The sequence below is a fragment of the Beta vulgaris genome, unplaced genomic scaffold, assembly GCF_026745355.1.
Source record: "Beta vulgaris subsp. vulgaris cultivar EL10 unplaced genomic scaffold, EL10.2 EL10_2_Chr_UnSca4, whole genome shotgun sequence".
Lineage (NCBI taxonomy): Eukaryota > Viridiplantae > Streptophyta > Magnoliopsida > Caryophyllales > Amaranthaceae > Beta > Beta vulgaris.
The window spans coordinates 256,090-274,940 of NW_026611046.1; the positions used below are offsets into that span (position 1 = coordinate 256,090).

Consider the following 18,851-nt stretch of genomic DNA (forward strand, 5'->3'; position numbering starts at 1 on the left):
AGAGCTGCCCAGTTAGCATCTTCTGAGTACATCATTACTCTTAAGGTGGGTTCTTCAACCTCAATAGGAAGGACGGCCTCCGAGCCATAGACCATCATGAAAGGAGTCTCTCCTGTGGAATTCTTGGCCGTTGTCCTTATTGACCATAAGACCAGCTGCAATTCTTCTACCCAAATCCCCTTTGCATTGTCCAACTTCTTTTTAATACCGGCCGAAAGAATCTTGTTAAAAGCCTCAACTTGCCCATTAGCCTGTGGATGAGCTACTGCGGCAAAGTGAGCCTTGATTCCTTGGTCAGCCAACCATTGACGGAGCTTCGGTGTTTCAAATTGTGGCCCGTTATCAAAGACGATCGACTGGGGCATTCCAAACCTTGTAATCAAGTTCTTCCAGATGAACCCTTTGACGTCATTAGTGGTGATGTGTAACAGCCCTCCCTAGTTAGCAGCTTACTTATGACTAACTCTAATTAATTAAATGACTAAGCTACTAATTAGAGATGCTGTTAATACAGATTCCTAACCCCCTGCCCTTGGAAGGTTAAGAACCTGCATAAATCTGAGCATAGTTTATGAAAATCCACTTAAAATACTTAATTATTACATCGTAGTCTAAGTAATTAAAAGTTGAATTCATAAATATAAGTTACATCCCATAATTGATTTATACAATAACATCACGCAGCAGCAAAACATATATCACGAACTTTTCAAATAAAGTTTATCTTTGACCTTCAGCTTATTCCTGCAAAACAACTGAATCTGCCCCCACCAGGACAGGTTCAAAGGAACAAAACAGTCAGCTACGCTGGTACACAAGTCCCACTAGTTTTCAAATATTAAGGTGGCGGAAATTAGACTTTAATGTTTAAATAGCATCATAATCCATGTATCTCGATATTTCTTTGCTATAAATATTATAATACTCCTCCTTCGTAATTAGGTAGCATAATAGTAGTCATACATCATAACAAATAACTTTCAAAAACAATACTTATACTTTTCCAAAACTCACTAAATATATCGATACAAAACTCAAAATACTTTCAATTAGGGAAGGAACACAAATGGAACTTTTGAGGGACGTCTCCCTCTTTTATTTACTTCTGCTTGCAAGACTTTCTAGGTCATGACCCTATATAACAGAGCAATCCCGCTCCGGAGCAATACCCGCTCTAATAACTTAAAGAGCAAACCCGCTCTACAATTATTGTTCATCACTGCCAATGCAGTTACTTCCCTTGAAAATAGCTTTTAACTTATAACTTAATTATATTCAAAACTTATTGTCCAATACTTGATCAACTAACTTAATAATCAACTTAGCTTAGTTATCAAAACAAGTTTCGAAAACGCAATTGCTATGTCAAGTTCCGCTATATTTGGAATGATGACTTAACAATCATGAATCGAAAGGATGTGATGTTAAATAAAGTGATTAAAGGATGGTTTAGCAAGATAGGACAGTAGGTGAAAGGTTTATAAGTATATTATCATAAGAAAGATTACTTCACACAAATAGAACATAGGTCCATTAGATGGTTCTCGGTTTGGTGTATTAACAATGGTCTAGGCGATGAATTAATAGGACTAGTTGGTTTAGCCAAGGTTTAGGATTCTCACTTCATATATAGGTACATACAGTAGGGATTCATCAAAGAAACACATCGAAAGGTTGAAAAGCAAAGGTTTACAAGTCCAAAGTTGTTACGCGAATAGTTGAGTTTTTAGGTGTAGTTTTCTTCTCAAAAGAGGTTAGATTTAATCTTACGAAAAAGATGGTTGCAAGGTCATTAAGCAGAAATATAATGTATTTACAGTAGGTTATCATGTAAGGGTAACAACAACGGAAGCACTAATACCATACACAATCGAAAAGAAACACGGTTTAATCGGTTTTTAAGAGGAACTTGACATGCAATGGTTTTTGATTCGAAATCATCAATCCTAAAGTATAATTAACATATTGAAATCACTTACTTATAACTCATTACCAATACAGTAAGTTCTCCACATAAAACACACATTCGTAGCTCAAAAATTTCCATAAACAAGCTTTAAGACAAAAATTGAGAAAATCAGCTTTAACGGTGTTCTTGTGTACCTTAATTTGGTGTTTAGGAATTTAGCCCTTGCTTAGCAACTCGTACTACTCCTCCAGCAACTCTTTAAGACCTTAATAAACACATTCATCACCTTAAAGTTAATAATAAACCCAAAGAAATCAAATTTAAAACCAATATACCTCATGCATGCTGAAAATCAGCCATATCTCACCTTCCTTAGTTTTTCTTTGGCTTACAATGTTGAAACCTCAAAACTAACGTCTACCCAGTATGAACAACACCTTGAAGAACTAGGGAAGTGATTGCATGTGAAAAATCAGAGCAAAGAAGCCAAGAGAACAAGCTGCCAACAGCTTGCTGTACGCCAGAAATGGCGTGAAGAGAGAGAGAGAAAAGAAAGATGTTCTTGTGTTGTTTGTGATTGATTTTGATGATACTGAATGAGGTCTTCCCATCTCATATATGCAGAATGGTAAGGGCAAACTTGTCATTTTCGTTTAGTAATAGGGGTAAAATCGTCCTTTCACTTACTTATGCACTAATCAGATTTTTCTAAAGCTTCAACTTGGATTTTCTTCCTTAATTCCTACCTAATCCTTAATTATTCTTAGCTAAATTTCTCCAAAGTATACCACATATCTTAATGAAGGTATCTTAACCTAATCAACTCCTTAATTTACTTCCTCGGCTAATACCTCGATATCAACTACTAACACAAATCCTATAATTCAGAGGCAATATTCAATGTACCTATCATAATTCATAATTTACTTAATTATCACATAGCTCATGTTATTAGTTAGCTAATAACACAAAATATCCACGTTAGCAACAAATTCATATAACATTTATTTACACTTTTAAAATTCGGAGCTATCGATTATAATTACTTAATCGTCATTAACTTAGTTAATTACGGATTATTGATTCTAATATTAGCTTAATAATTCAGGCTATTACACTCTACCACCCTTAAAGAAGTTTCGTCCCGAAACTTATAAATACCTTGGAACAACTGGGGTATCGCTCTTGCATATCTCTTTCTTTTTCCCAGGTTGCTTCTTCTGTTCCATGTTGGTCCATAATACCTTGACTAAAGGTATGGTTTGGTTTCGCAACACTTTTTCTCGTTTGTCCAGAATCTTTATAGGCCTCTCTTCATAACACAACGATTCATCTATTTGCAATGGTTCGTAGGATAGCACATGTGAAGGATCATGTATATATCTTCGTAGTTGCGAGACGTGAAAAAAATTGTGCACCCTAGACAGTTCTATTGGTAAGGCTAATTCATATGCGACTTCACCGATTCTGCGCAAAATCTCAAATGGTCCTATGAATTTAGGACTCAATTTTCCTCGCAGTCCAAATCTTTTCACCCCTTTAGTAGGTGAAACACGGAGAAACACTTTATCCCCTTCTTTAAATTCCAGCTTCGTTCTCCTCAAATCAGCATATTTCTTTTGTCGATCTTGCGCGATTTTCATTTTCTCCCGTATTACCGAACCTGCTCCATTGTATCTTGAATCAACTCAGGTCCGACTGGTATCCCTGGACTTACATCATCCCAACAAATAGGTGTTCGACATTTACGCCCATACAAACTTCATATGGAGCCATACCCATGCTAGATTGATAACTGTTATTATAAGAAAATTCTATTAATGCCAATTTATCCTCCCATGAGCCTTTAAATTCCAATACACAGGCTCGTAACATATCTTCTAATATTTGGATTACTCGCTCCGTTTGCCCATCTGTTGCTGGATGGAATGTGTGCTAAATTTCTGAGTCGACCCAAAGCTTCTTGCAATTTCTCCCAGAAATGTGACAGGAACCGGGTATCTCGGTCAGAAATAATGGTGGTTGGAACGCCATGCAATCGAACAATTTCTCTGATATATGCATCTGCTAGCTGTTTCTTGCTCCAAGTTACTCCCATGGGAATAAACCGAGCTGTCTTTGTCAATCTGTCCACTACCACCCATATAGAATCATTTCCCCTTCTTGATTTAGGTAATCTTGATACAAAGTCCATGGAGATCGAATCCCATTTCCATTCCGGTACTGGCAGTGGCTGCAGCAATCCCAACATCTTCTTTCGCTCAAATTTTACCTTTTGACAAATTAAACACCTTGCCACGAACTGTGAGATGTCTCTCTTTAACCCTTTCCACCAGAAGTACTTCTTCACATCTTGAATCATTTTATCTCTGCCTGGATGAACTGAGTAAGCACTGCTATGTGCTTCCTTCAGAATTTTATTCTTCAATTCCCCGTCATTAGGAATACACCATCTTCCATTTAAACGAATACTTCCATCAGCATATTCTTGGAAGTCCGTCATCTCATTCTTTTCTATCTTTGACTTCAACTCCTTGATGAAATCATCTTTATCCTGCTTTTCCCGAATTTCTTCAAAGAGAGACGGTTTCATCATAATTGCATTTAATTCTCCTTGTAATTGACCTCTTGCAACCACTCGCAAATCTAATTGTACCAGCTCGTTATACAACTCCTCTGGCACTGATATCAATGCATTCACTTCCCGACGAGGTCTTCTACTTAGAGCATCTGCAACTTTATTTGCTTTTCCCGGTGATATTGAATATCTATATCATAATCTTTAAGTAATTCCAACCATCTCCGTTGCCTCATATTCATTTCCTTCTGGGTGAAGATATATTTTAAACTCTTATGATCAGTATAAACCTTGCAAGAGACTCCATATAAATAATGTCTCCACAATTTCAGTGCAAAGACGACTGCTGCCAACTCCAAATCATGCACAGGATAATTCTTTTATGAATCTTCAATTGCCTGGAAGCGTAAGCTATAACCCGCTGGTTCTGCATTAACACACATCCTAATCCTTCCTGAGAGGCATCACTATAAACCTCAAATCCTTCTGTCCCAGAAGGTAGAGCTAAGACTGGAGCGCTAGTCAATCTTTCTTTTAACTCCCGAAAGGCCTTCTCACATTTCTCCGTCCACTGAAATCTTGTAGTTTTCTTGATCAAATTCGTAATCGGTAACGCTATTCGCGAAAAATTCTCCACGAATCTTCTATAATATCCAGCAAGCCCAAGAAAACTTCTAACTTCCCCAACATTTGTAGGTGCAGGCCATTCTTTTACCGCTTTTATCTTTTCAGGGTCCACTGCTATACCTTCTTTGGTTACAATATCCCTAAGAACATTACTTGATCCACCAAAAATCACACTTACTCAGCTTTGCATAGAGTTTCTCTCTTCGCAATATTTCTAATACCTCCCTCAAATGTTCTTCATGCTCTTGGCGATCTTTAGAATACACCAATATATCATCAATGAAAATTACTACAAATCGATCGAGCAAAGGCTTAAAGTACCTCTGCATTAAATCCATAAAAGCTGCTGGTGCATTAGTGAGTCCAAACGGCATCACCACGAACTCATAATGTCCATATCTCGTCCTGAATGCTGTTTTCGGTATATCTTCCTCCACGATGCGCATTTGATGATACCCCGACCTTAAATCGATCTTTGAGAATATCCTGCCCCCTTCAACTGATCGAACAGATCATCAATTCGGGGTAATGGATATCTATTCCGGATTGTGATTTTATTAATTTCCCGATAATCTATACACAATCTCATCGTACCATCCTTTTTCTTCACAAACAATACTGGTGCGCCCCATGGAGACACACTAGGTCGGATATAACCTTTCTGCAACAATTCTTCTAATTGCTTTTTCAATTCAGCCATTTCTGCAGGAGCCATCCTATAAGGAGCTCTAGATATCGGTGTCGCCCCCGGCACCAGATCAATATGAAAATCAACCACCCGATGCGGTGGCAATCCCGGTAAGTCTCCTGGGAATACATCCTGGAAATCTCTCCACTGGAATTTCTTCAATTCCCCTTTCCTCCTTTTTACCCCCTTCCCCATACCTTCAGGTATTATCTCTGTATCATTCTTAATTATCACTTCACCTTTTTCCATCGGTTTTACCATTTCTTCTTTATACACAATGTTATCTCCGCATGGAGACCTCAATCTGACGGCTCTAGCATAACATTCTATCACCGCTCTATTTTTACTTAACCAATTCATCCCCAAAATCACATCATAATAATCCAAATTAAAGGGTATCAGATCTACCCGCAATTCGGACCCTGCTATTCTAATTTCACAATTTCTAAATATCCATTTACAACATATCGACTCCCCATTTGGCATACTAATATGCATATTTAAAGGTTGCACACATGGTCTACACGGCAGATTGCTAACAAACACATTTGAAACAAATGAATGTGAAGCTCCAGAATCAAATAACACCTTAGCCATCGAGTTACATACAAGAAATCTCCCTGAAATTACATTACCTGGCAACTCCTGCAGCTCAGGAATCTCCTTCGCTTCTGTCTTAACAGCAAATAACTTCCCTGCTGCTTTCCCTTGATTGCCATGCTGAATCCCTTTTCCGGCCCTCCCTTGACTTGAACTTCCTTCTCCAGCTGCCAGCATCAACATATTCCCTGGTTTATTATTTCTCCTATCCTTCCTGATTCCTTCCACAAAGGGCACTCACTAATTCGATGCCCAACATTTTTACATTTAAAACACACCATTTGCCCCGAACAATTTTTGCCATAATGATTCTTCCCACAACGATTGCACTTCCATTCTGTTCTACCTCCTCTGCCATTCCCAGCTAGCCCTCTGAACTGAGTTGGGGTTGTCATTTCTGTTTTTGCCTTCTTGAATCCCCCTTCTTTAAATTTTCCTCCATTTCTTCTCTTTCTAAACTCCTCATCCTTCATCTCAATTCTCTCTTGTTCCAGAGCACGATCATACAACTCTTCAAAGGTGGTATATGTCCCAATTCGTTTCTGATACTTTAAATTCAGACCCTCAAAGAATCGCATCATTTCACCCTTTCATTACTCACGAAGTCAGGTGCAAATCGAGACAATTCAAGAAATTTTGCTGCATACTCCAATACAGACATGTTCGCTTGCTTCAGAAATAAAAATTCATTTTCCTTCATCCTCCGCAATACTGGAGGAAAGAATTTATTCTTCATTTTCTCAACAAACTCTGTCCAAGTAACTTCTGATTTCTGAGCTATTCCCTTGGTGGTATTCCACCAAATGTCAGCTGGACCTTCCAAATAAAAAGTAGCCATCTTCACCTTCAAAGCTTCAGGGCAACTGACTACATCCAGTAATTTGCTCATATATGTAATCCAATCCTCGAACTTGACGGGATCAGATTCACCGTCATAGGTGCGTGGCTTATGAGCAGCCAACCGCTTATAAAACTTCCCTTCATCGTCATTCTTATTCTGATTCTGTTTTTCCAGTATCTCCAAGAGTCGAGCATTCATCTCTTTCAGTTCTTGTATCTGTTATCTTTATCATTCTCGACCTCTAGTGATTTGGATGTACCTTCTTGACTTGCCATTTCCTACATATTCAATTGCAATACTCAGTCAAATATTCATACACATTCTTTTCTTTTTACACTTACTTAATATAATGACTTCGCAATCTACTTCATATATATATATATATATATATATATATATATATATTATATATATATATATATATAATATATATATATATTATATATATATATATTTCATGATAGCATTGCAACCTTGCTGTTTATTTATATATGTTTTTGGATACAAACAAACTGATTCTTCCTTATTATTTAATTACACCTTTCATGCAACATACATACTAATCTTTAGATAAACTGAGCATTACATAAAGAAATAACATATTTCAGAAGTTCCCTTCCACTTTTCCTCCTTGGTACATTCCCTTGTTCAATCTAATTTATAAGGATCATAATAATAACCACTATCATCACTGCTAATTGGCGGAGTCTCCGGAACATAGTCAGGCCCACAAATCTTACATCCTTCATCTTCCCAAAAGTGGTACCAGATTGGTTTGAATTAGTAGTAGTACTTGACCCTTGCACTGTTGAGGTTTTGAGGTAGAGTGACTCCTAGTCCACTGGACGAACTCGATCCACCTCCAAACATTCCAGCCATTCGCCTTCCTCTCTATGGGTAATACGATCATACATTTCCCTCCAATGTGGGTCATTTGGGTAAATTTGGCCCCGTCTCTGCCGTTCCAGAGTAATATCCATCTCTTGCCTAACTTCCTCCACTGTGCCTTCCCAGCATATCAAGCTCTTATCTATATTTTCCATAGTCACTCCGTACCCTTGGATTGCCCCTGTAGCCACATACATTCTTAACAAACTCCAATAAGTTCTACGGAAACTAGCCCACGGTTCACAGCTCGGTAAAGTCTTTATTATGGCGTATGCCTGTATCCCAGTCCGCCAATAATGGTTATTACTAGTCGGCCCATCAATCGTTCCATTCCCGAATGTATCCTAATACCTCATTTGCATGATCAACAGCATCATCCCACCACTTACCAACAGCGGTATAGGTGTCAGGTTCTCTTAAATAGGGTACCTCCTGGTTAACACTCTCGCTGGATGATCTTGAACCCATCTACACATAATTCTAATGTTTATACAATCATAACATACATATTATATGCACATAAACTTGATGCACATAAACACATATTCACATCATCACATAAATTTTTTATTATTTTATTCTATTATTATCACTATATATATATATATATATATATATATATATATATATATATATATATATATATATATATATTTCGAAAATATAATTGCGAATATGTATATCATTATAAATTTCAAAATTCAAAATACTTAGTTTAATAAGTTTTCAAATCGTTTGCTCTGATACCAAGTGTAACAACCCTCCCTAGTTAGCAGCTTACTTATGACTAACTCTAATTAATTAAATGACTAAGCTACTAATTAGAGATGCTGTTAATACAGATTCCTAACCCCCCTGCCCTTGGAAGGTTAAGAACCTGCATAAATCTGAGCATAGTTTATGAAAATCCACTTAAAATACTTAATTATTACATCGTAGTCTAAGTAATTAAAAGTTGAATTCATAAATATAAGTTACATCCCATAATTGATTTATACAATAACATCACGCAGCAGCAAAACATATATCACGAACTTTTTCAAATAAAGTTTATCTTTGACCTTCAGCTTATTCCTGCAAAACAACTGAATCTGCCCCCACCAGGACAGGTTCCAAGGAACAAAACAGTCAGCTACGCTGGTACACAAGTCCCCTAGTTTTCAAATATTAAGGTGGCGGAAATTAGACTTTAATGTTTAAATAGCATCATAATCCATGTATCTCGATATTTCTTTGCTATAAATATTATAATACTCCTCCTTCGTAATTAGGTAGCATAATAGTAGTCATACATCATAACAAATAACTTTCTAAAAACAATACTTATACTTTTCCAAAACTCACTAAAATATATCGATACAAAACTCAAAATACTTTCAATTAGGGAAGGAACACAAATGGAACTTTTGAGGGACGTCTCCCTCCTTTTATTTACTTCTGCTTGCAAGACTTTCTAGGTCATGACCCTATATAACAGAGCAATCCCCGCTCCGGAGCAATACCCGCTCTAATAACTTAAAGAGCAAACCCGCTCTACAATTATTGTTCATCACTGCCAATGCAGTTACTTCCCTTGAAAATAGCTTTTAACTTATAACTTAATTATATTCAAAACTTATTTGTCAATACTTGATCAACTAACTTAATAATCAACTTAGCTTAGTTATCAAAACAAGTTTCGAAAACGCAATTGCTATGTCAAGTTCCGCTATATTTGGAATGATGACTTAACAATCATGAATCGAAAGGATGTGATGGTTAAATAAAGTTATTAAAGGATGGTTTAGCAAGATAGGACAGTAGGTGAAAGGTTTATAAGTACTATTATCATAAGAAAGATTACTTCACACAAATAGAACATAGGTCCATTAGATGGTTCTCGGTTTGGTGTGATTAACAATGGCTCTAGGCGATGAATTAACAGGACTAGTTGGGTTTAGCCAAGGTTTAGGATTCTCACTTCATATATAGGTATAATACAGTAGGGATTCATCAAAAGAAACACATCGAAAGGTTTGAAAACGCAAGGGTTTACAAGTCCAAGAGTTGTTACGCGAATAGTTGAGTTTTTAGGTGTAGTTTTCTTCTCAAAAGAGGTTAGATTTAATTTACGAAAAAGATAGGTTGCAAGGTCATTAAGCAGAAATATAATTGTATTTACAGTAGGTTATCATGTAAGGGTAACAACAACGGAAGCACTGAATACCATCACACAATCGAAACAGAAACACGGTTTAATCGGTTTTTAAGAGGAACTTGACATGCAATGGTTTTTGATTCGAAATCATCAATCCTAAAGTATAATTAACATATTGAAATCACTTACTTATAACTCATTACCAATACAGTAAGTTCTCCACATAAAAACACACATTCGTAGCTCAAAAATTTCCATAAACAAGCTTTAAGACAAAAATTGAGAAAATCAGCTTTAACGGTGATTCTTGTGTACATTAATTTGGTGTTTAGGAATTTAGCCCTTGCTTAGCAACTCGTACTACTCCTCCAGCAACTCTTTAAGACCTTAATAAACACATTCATCACCTTAAAGTTAATAATAAACCAAAGAAATCAAATTTAAAACCAATATACCTCAGCATGCTGAAAATCAGCCATATCTCACCTTCCTTAGTTTTTCTTTGGCTTACAATGTTGAAACCTCAAAACTAACGTCTACCCAGTATGAACAACACCTTGAAGAACCTAGGGAAGTGATTGCATGTGAAAAATCAGAGCAAAGAAGCCAAGAGAACAAGCTGCCAACAGCTTGCTGTTAGACGCCAGAAATGGCGTGAAGAGAGAGAGAGAAAAGAAGAGATGTTCTTGTGATTGTTTGTGTATTGATTTTGATGATACTGAATGAGAGTCTTCCCATCTCATATATGCAGAATAGGTAAGGGCAAACTTGTCATTTCCGATTTAGTAATAGGGGTAAAATCGTCCTTTCACTTACTTATGCACTAATCAGATTTTTCTAAAGCTTCAACTTGGATTTCCTTCCTTAATTCCTACCTAATCCTTAATTATTCTTAGCTAAATTTCTCCAAAGTATACCACATATCTTAATGAAGGTATCTTAACCTAATCAACTCCTTAATTTTACTTCCTCGGATAATACCTCGATATCAACTACTAACACAAATCCTATAATTCAGAGGCAATATTCAATGTACCTATCATAATTCATAATTTACTTAATTATCACATAGCTCATGTTATTAGTTAGCTAATAACACAAAATATCCACGTTAGCAACAAATTCATATAACATTTATTTACACTTTTAAAAATTCGGAGCGTATCGATTATAATTACTTAATCGTCATTAACTTAGTTAATTACGGATTATTGATTCTAATATTAGCTGAATAATTCAGGCTATTACATGATGCCTCTTAATGCTTCAGCTTCAACCCATTTTGTAAAGTAGTCCACAGCTACTATTACAAATTTCTTCTGGCCGGCAGCAATAGGAAAAGGCCCAAGAATGTCCATCCCCATTTAGCAAAGGGAAGAGGAAAGAGAATTGGAGTCAAGTAATTGGACGGCTTTTGATAGATATTACCATGCTTTTGGCAACTATCACATTTCTTGGCGTATAGCAGGGCGTCTTCTTTCAAGGACGGCAAAAAGTAGCCCGTCCTGAGAGCCTTTCTGCCAAAGCTCTTCCTCCAATATGGGAAGCACAAGCTCCTCATGCAACTCCTTTAGAACGTCCAGACCTTCCTTTCGGCTGATGCATTTGAGAAGAGGCCGATTGTAGGATTTCTTGTATAGAGTCTCATTCCACAATTCAAACCACTTGTCCCTTGCTTTCACGTACTTAGCTTCAATTGGATCAAAAGGCAAACGACCAATCTTCTTAAATTCAATGATTGGGTTCATCCACTCATCTTCTCGGCTGAGAAACAGAACTTCTCCGTCCTCAATACTCTTGGCCGCTTTTACCTCCCAGAAGACCGTTCTAGGAACGTCTCCTTCAGCCGAGCTGGCCAGCTTAGAAAGGGCATCAGCCTGATGATTCTCAGATCTGGGCACTTGATCTAGGACGAACCTTTTCAAAGACTTGATCTCTTCTTTGACTAAATTCATATACTTGCTCATGGACGCTTCCTTGCATTCAAAATCACCATTGACCTGACTGACGACCAGCAGAGAGTCAGTTTTAGCTTCAATTTCCAAGGCTCCAGCCGCTTTGCACATTTTAATGCCAGCTAAGAGAGCTTCATACTCTGCCTCATTGTTGGACGCCTGGAACTTGAACTTCATTGCATACTCAAACTTGTCTCCTTCTGGGGATTGAAAGATGATCCCTGCCCCACATCCATTCGCAGTTGAGTATCCATCTACCATTAGAGTCCAATGACGCCTTCCCTCTGCTGGATCTTGGACGGGTTCTACAGTTGGCCGGGTAAGCTCTACAATGAAATCAGCTAAAGCTTGCCCTTTGATTGCCTTTCGAGGCTCAAACGTTAAGTCGAACATGTTGAGCTCGAAGGCCCATTTTAACATCCGGCCAGATGCATCCATCTTATGCAACACTTGCCTCAGCGGCTGATCAGTGTAAACAAGAATGCTGTGGGCTAAGAAGTAAGGCCTTAACTTCCGGCTGGCCATCAACAAAGCCAGGCCGAATTTTTCAATGGACGAATACCTGCCCTCTGCATCTTTCAATACATGGCTCACAAAGTAGACGGGTATCTGCACTGAGTCTCTCTCAGCCAAGAGAACAGCGGTTACCGCGAATGGAGACACGGCCAGGTAAACGAACAATTTTTCTCCCTCGGCTGGGTTGATCAATCTGGGCAACTGCCGGAGATGATCCTTAACTTGCTGAAGCGCACCCAGCTCTTCCGTCCATTCAAACTTGGCATTCTTTTTAATGGTTGCAAAGAAATGGTGACATTTGTCCCCTGATTTCGAGAGAAACCGTCTAAGAACAGCCAAACAGCCCGTCAATCGCTGAACTTCTTTGACTTTGGACGGTGAAGACATATTCATAATAGCTTGAATTTTATCGGGATTTGCCTCAATCCCTCTCTGATCAACCAAAAATCCCAGAAATTTCCCAGCAACTACGCCAAACACGCATTTCTGCGGATTGAGCTTCAACTTAAACTTCCTCAAAGTAAGGAAAGTTTCCCTCAAATCGTCCAGATGATCTATTTCTTCTTTACTCTTGACGATCATGTCGTCGATATAGGCTTCCATATTTCGCCCAAGCTGCAGCTGAAACACCGTGTTGATAAGCCTTTGAAATGTGGCTGGCGCATTTCTTAGGCCGAAGGGCATTCTGAGCCATCCATACAGTCCTTTCTCAGTAATGAAGGAAGTTTTATCTTGATCATCCGGCCACATGGGAATCTGGTGGAAGCCGGAATAGGCGTCCATGAAACTCAGCAATGCATGGCCGGCTGTTGAATCCACCAGACGATCGATTTTAGGCAATGGAAAGCTGTCCTTAGGACAAGCCTTGTTCAGGTCCGTATAAGCAACACACATTCTCCAGGTGCCATTCGGCTTCGGAACCATCACAACATTTGCCACCCAATCCGGATAATAAGTTTCACGGATGAATTTAGACTTGAGCAGCTTTTGAACTTCTTCATCAACGGCCTTATTTCTGGCCGGCCCTAAGTGCCTCTTTTTCTGCCGAACTGGCTTTTGCCCTGGCTCAATGTTGAGCTTATGGACGGCCACCTCAGGATCTATCCCAGTCATCTCCTCTACAGCATAGGCAAACACATCTTCAAATTCTCGCAGCAACGCAAGTAAGGCGTCCTTGATTTCTGAACCCAACACTGATCCTATTTTCAATGTCCTTTCTGCACGCTCTGGATTTAAGCAAATTTCTACCGGACTTTCTACCGGTTCTGGACGTTCTAGTCCTAGACTCATTATTGCCATGACCTCTTCAGACGAATGCTTTTCTTCCTTGATTGCCAAACATTTTCTCTTCTTGCTGGGCAAGAGCATGGACGGCTTGCCCTCAGGCAAAGGTAGCTCTTGAACTTTCTCAACTTCTTGCTTAAGCTCAACAATTTGGCCTTTCACTTTCTGGCCGGATCATCCTCCTTGTCCTTTGGACGCTCTGCCTCTCTTTCCATATGATGGTTTAAGAGTGGTGAGGTAGCATTCTCTAGCAGCTTGCTGATCTCCATAGAGAGATCCATCTTTCCCCCATCACACTCAAACTTCATTAACATTAGGTGGGTCACAATGACAACCTTGATGTGATTTAAGGTAGGTCGTCCAAGAATGACATTATAAGTAGTCAAGTCTCGTACTACCAAAAATTTCACAAAAAGCGTCCTGGCAGCATCTTTTTCCCCTACCCTGACGGGCAGTGTGACAGTCCCCATGGGATGGATGACCCCTCTGACAAAACCGATTATAGGATGGTTTACCGGCATCATATCATTTTTATCAAACTTCAAGCGAGACAAACAATCAGCACTAATTATATCAGTGGAGCTTCCAGTATCAATCAGAATTCGCCTAACCCTAAGGTTGGCAATCTTCATTTCCACTACTAATGGATCATCATGCGGCGTCCTTATCTTCCCTTGGTCCAACTCACTGACCACTATTTTTGGGAAAGGATCAGACTCGGCCTGGTTAGTGAGCATAACCTGACTGAGCTCCCTTAAATAGTTTTTGTGGCCGCGATTTGTTGGACCTCCTGCCGCAAATCCTCCTGAGATGACCTTACTACATCATCATCTGTGCTATCTCCGTCCATCTTCCTTCCTTGACGGTTATCCCTTTTCTGGAACTTCCTTCCTGACGAAGGCAGGTAATTGTTCATCTTACCTTTTCGAGCCAACTCCTCTAGTGCTCTCTTCAAGTGCTTGCATTCATTGGTTTCATGCCCACAATCTTTGTGGAAGTGACAATACTTGCTTTTATCCCTGTTACGGTAAGGCGTCTTTATTTCGGCCGGCGCCTTTAGCTCATGCTGATCCTTTATTTCCATCAAAATGGAATATTGATCTTTGTTGAACTCTATGGTTCACTGAGGCCGCCGTCTGACCGCCTACTTCTTTTGGACGAGGTGGTCAGAGAAGTCATTGCCCAAGTCTCAGCCTTCTTGGGCGGATTCTTCTTTGGCTGAACAGCCTCTTCCACTTTCTTCTCACTTCTGGCTGCTTTGCCTCAGCACAAACCTCGTGGCATGGATGAAGGCCTCAGCCTCTCTTAAAGCTTCCGTCAAAGTAGTAGTCTTCTTCTTAACCAAGTCAAACTTAAAGCTTCCTGGTCTCAAACCTCTGATGAAGGCGTCAAACGCCACTCCCGCATTTAGATCTTGGATCTGCAATGCCTCTAGATTGAATCTCTTCACATAACCTCTCAATGCCTCCTTAGGCCTTGGATGACTTTACCCAAGTGCATGCTTGTCTTTTGTTCCTAACGATTAGCCACAAAGTGACTGGGTGAATAGAATGCTAAGTTCAGTAAAATTGTTCACTGAGTTGGCGGCAAGTTGTTAAACCATTTTTGCGCTACCCCTTCTAAAGTAGCTGGGAAATTATTACACCAAGTAGCATCGTCCACCCCTTGGACATACATCTGATGCTTGTAAGATGATAGGTGATCGTCTGGATCAGTAGTTCCGTCGAAAGGTTCAATGGTCGGGAGCTTAACCTTTGGGAAAGGAGGGGACTCCATAATCCTGACCGAGAAAGGAGTTGGCCAATTGATCTGGAGTGCCGCAACCTGACCCTCAATGGGTATGTGCTCCTGATGGTACTCCTTTAGCACCGGATTAGATGAGGTGTTAGCTAAGGCTTGACGCCTGTACACCATTGGCTGCAAAACTGTCTTTTCATGCCTTGGCTGAAAAGCTGAGAGTCCACGGCTTCGGGCCACTGTTCTGGACGGAAGTTTTAAGGACGGATCCTTCATATAAGGAGTGGAACCAGAGGCTGAACGCTGCTGCCCTCTTGGCGTCCAAATATTCCCAGGCATCAGTCTCCATCTTGTGGCCAGTGGGGGGAATATTGTCTCCTGGACGGACTACCAACCTCCAGTCCATCTTTCTCCTAGAATCACTAACAGCTGGCCCTTCCCCTTGGAAAGCGGCCTGGTCAATTCTGGCCGAGGTGGCCGACTAGGCCCTGGACAACCCTCTTGGGATCTCCCTTTGAGCGGCGCTGCTGCCTCTCCTCCTGGATTCAGCTGAAAGAATAACATATTGTTCTTAATCTGCTCCTCCATAACAGTGGCCATCCTTGCCTGGAAGTCATTCAACACATTCTCCAAGTGACCAACTGTCACTGGACGGTCAAGATTCTCCTGAATGACTGGAGTCACAGTCCTACCCTCCAGATGGACGGCAGCATGGCCATGATCTCGTCCACGTGGCGGCCTCTCATCATCCACAGTGTCTTCTACCTGAACTCTAAAACTTCCGTTCCGTGCGACATTCGATGAATGACAGTCCGTCATTGCTGCATCTCCCCATAGACGGCGCCAAATGTTACGTAGTGTAAAACTAGTAATTAAATATCACAACTCCCAAAGATAGGTTCTAAAACTGGAGACTTGTGCAACAATGTTTGGCTCGAATCCCAATGCTAACTCCTGACCAGCAACCTGCAAAAAAGGGACCCACCCTGGAGGTTTGGGTGGTATTTCCCCCTCCGATGCTTAAGTCAGATATTAGGGATGTGAAGGAACTTTTAGAGAGAGAAAGTAGAGAGAGAGAGAAGAATTTATGACAGAATAACAGTACTATGCTCTGAAAAACGTACCTTTCTCCCTGAAATCAAGGACTATTTATACTGTTTGAAATGACTGTTGTACCTTGATGTCACCCTAATTTGGGAGCATCTGATTGGCTAATCAATAAAATGGTGACACGTGGCAGTAATTGATTGGTCAGTACACCTCAATTTCATACAAAGGTGCATACTACTTTTGCTGGGCCTAAGTACAACTTTTGGGCCATTAGAGGGACTTTTAGTACTCTTCCTTCAGGGAAACGTACTTTTAGCCCTGCAAACTATTGGCCCTTTGTACTTTGCCTTCATGAGCGCATGCCACATGTAGGGCTCTGATGAGGCCACGTGTCAGCTTGATAGCCGTTGATTTTTAAGCTAACCCACTAAAGGCGTTATGAGATTTGGGAAAAAGGGCAAGCTAAGTGCTAAATATGTAGGCCCATATGAGATTTTGGAGCGCATTGGGAAAGTAGCTTATAGATTGGCATTGCCAATGGAGTTTGAAAAGATGCATGATGTATTTCATATATCTCAACTTAAGCGCTATATCCCTGACGAGCGTCATGTGTTAGAGCCTGAAAGAGTGCAGATAGATAGTAGCCTCACATATGAGGAAAGACCTGTCAAGATTCTCGACATGAAAGTGCGTAGTACGCGCAACAAGGATGTTCATATTGTCAAAGTTCTTTGGTCTAACCACGAGTCAGAAGAGGCAACGTGGGAAGCCGAAGAGGATATGAAGAAAAAGTATCCAGACCTATTCCTTGAGGTGAGTTACGAGGGCGTAACTCGTTTTCTTTAAGGGGGTAGAATGCGATAAATTTCGCGCTTTTGTCTATTTTTATGAGATTTTCATGTATATGTATGCCTATGTTGGGCAAGTTGCACATGTTAGTGCAAAAGAAGTATAGTCTCCGCATAAGAAAAGTGTTCATAAGTAACACAAGTGTTTTAAAAATGGGAAAGTGCACGAGAGGCACTACCTTTTCTCCAAAAGTTTTCGAAATGATGAGTTCAACTTTTGAAAGTACGAGAATTTTGTGTTAAGTTTCGGGACGAAACTTCTTTTAAGGGGGGTAGACTGTAATCCCCGACAATTTTAAAGAATTTTCATAAATATATTAAAGTATTTATGTAGTTATATTTAAATCCAAATGAGTTTGGAAAATGATTTGACTTTTAAAAAGGGTAGACTATTTTAAAAGTCAACTAAAAATATTTTCATAGCTTAATAAAATTTGTAATGTTTTAATTAAGCATGTTTTAATAAGAGTTTTAATTATTAAAAGCGTATTTTAAAAGGAAGCTTAATGGAATCGAAAGCCCAAAAAAAAGTGATAAAAAGGAAAGAGTCATTTGATGACTAAAGTTTTAAATAGCCCATATTATTAGTCATCAAAGTTTTATTTATTAAAATCTCTTTTCCTAAGCCCAAAAGGAAAAGCCTCTATTTAAATATCCTAAAAACCCAAATTTTTACCCTACACTTTGTTTTTCTCTCCTCTTCACACGTGATTTCTATTCGCTCTCTCCCTTCACTGGTATTTTTTCTCTCACCCGAATCTGATTTGCCAGATTACTCATAGTTCCGTTTCTTTTTAGCCAAAACTTCCTTCTTAGAAATTGTAGATCTCGAAAAGTTATTGAATTTAGGCTCAAGAATCACTCAATTCCAATTCTTATTCTATCAGTTATGGCCTCTGCAAGTTTTGCGATTTTGCTGCCATAGTTCTCTCGCGATTTCGGTATTTGACTCTTTTTCTTCCTTTTTCTTTTGATTCTTTTCCTCGTTTTCTTATATATTGATTTCATATATATTATATATTGAAAGAATAAATTTTCAAATTTGTTATTATTTTTAGTTTGAAGTTTTAATCATCAAAGTATGGATTTTTAGGGTTTTAATTACTAGAAAACCATAGTTGTAAGTTATACACTATGAGATTGTTTTAATTTATGATTTTAAACATGTTTATATGTTTTAAATAGAGTTATTA

The 18,851-nt window shown here is 39.1% G+C and overlaps 2 protein-coding genes across 2 annotated transcripts; both read right to left on the reverse strand.

Annotated features, from left to right (window-relative positions):
- Positions 1–3,755: 3,755 nt before the first annotated feature.
- LOC130590277 (uncharacterized) lies at positions 3,756–6,980 on the reverse strand. Its single transcript, XM_057392343.1, has 5 exons — positions 6,749–6,980; positions 5,709–6,623; positions 5,436–5,613; positions 4,886–5,254; positions 3,756–4,677 (listed from the first exon to the last, which is right to left on the reverse strand). Exons 1-5 carry the CDS (start codon positions 6,978–6,980, stop codon positions 3,756–3,758), a joined length of 2,616 nt encoding a protein of 871 aa, XP_057248326.1.
- LOC130590278 (uncharacterized) lies at positions 6,980–7,441 on the reverse strand. The gene has a single exon (XM_057392344.1). The coding sequence runs from the start codon at positions 7,439–7,441 to the stop codon at positions 6,980–6,982; it is 462 nt and encodes a 153-aa protein (XP_057248327.1).
- Between the last annotated feature and the right edge of the window lie 11,410 nt (positions 7,442–18,851).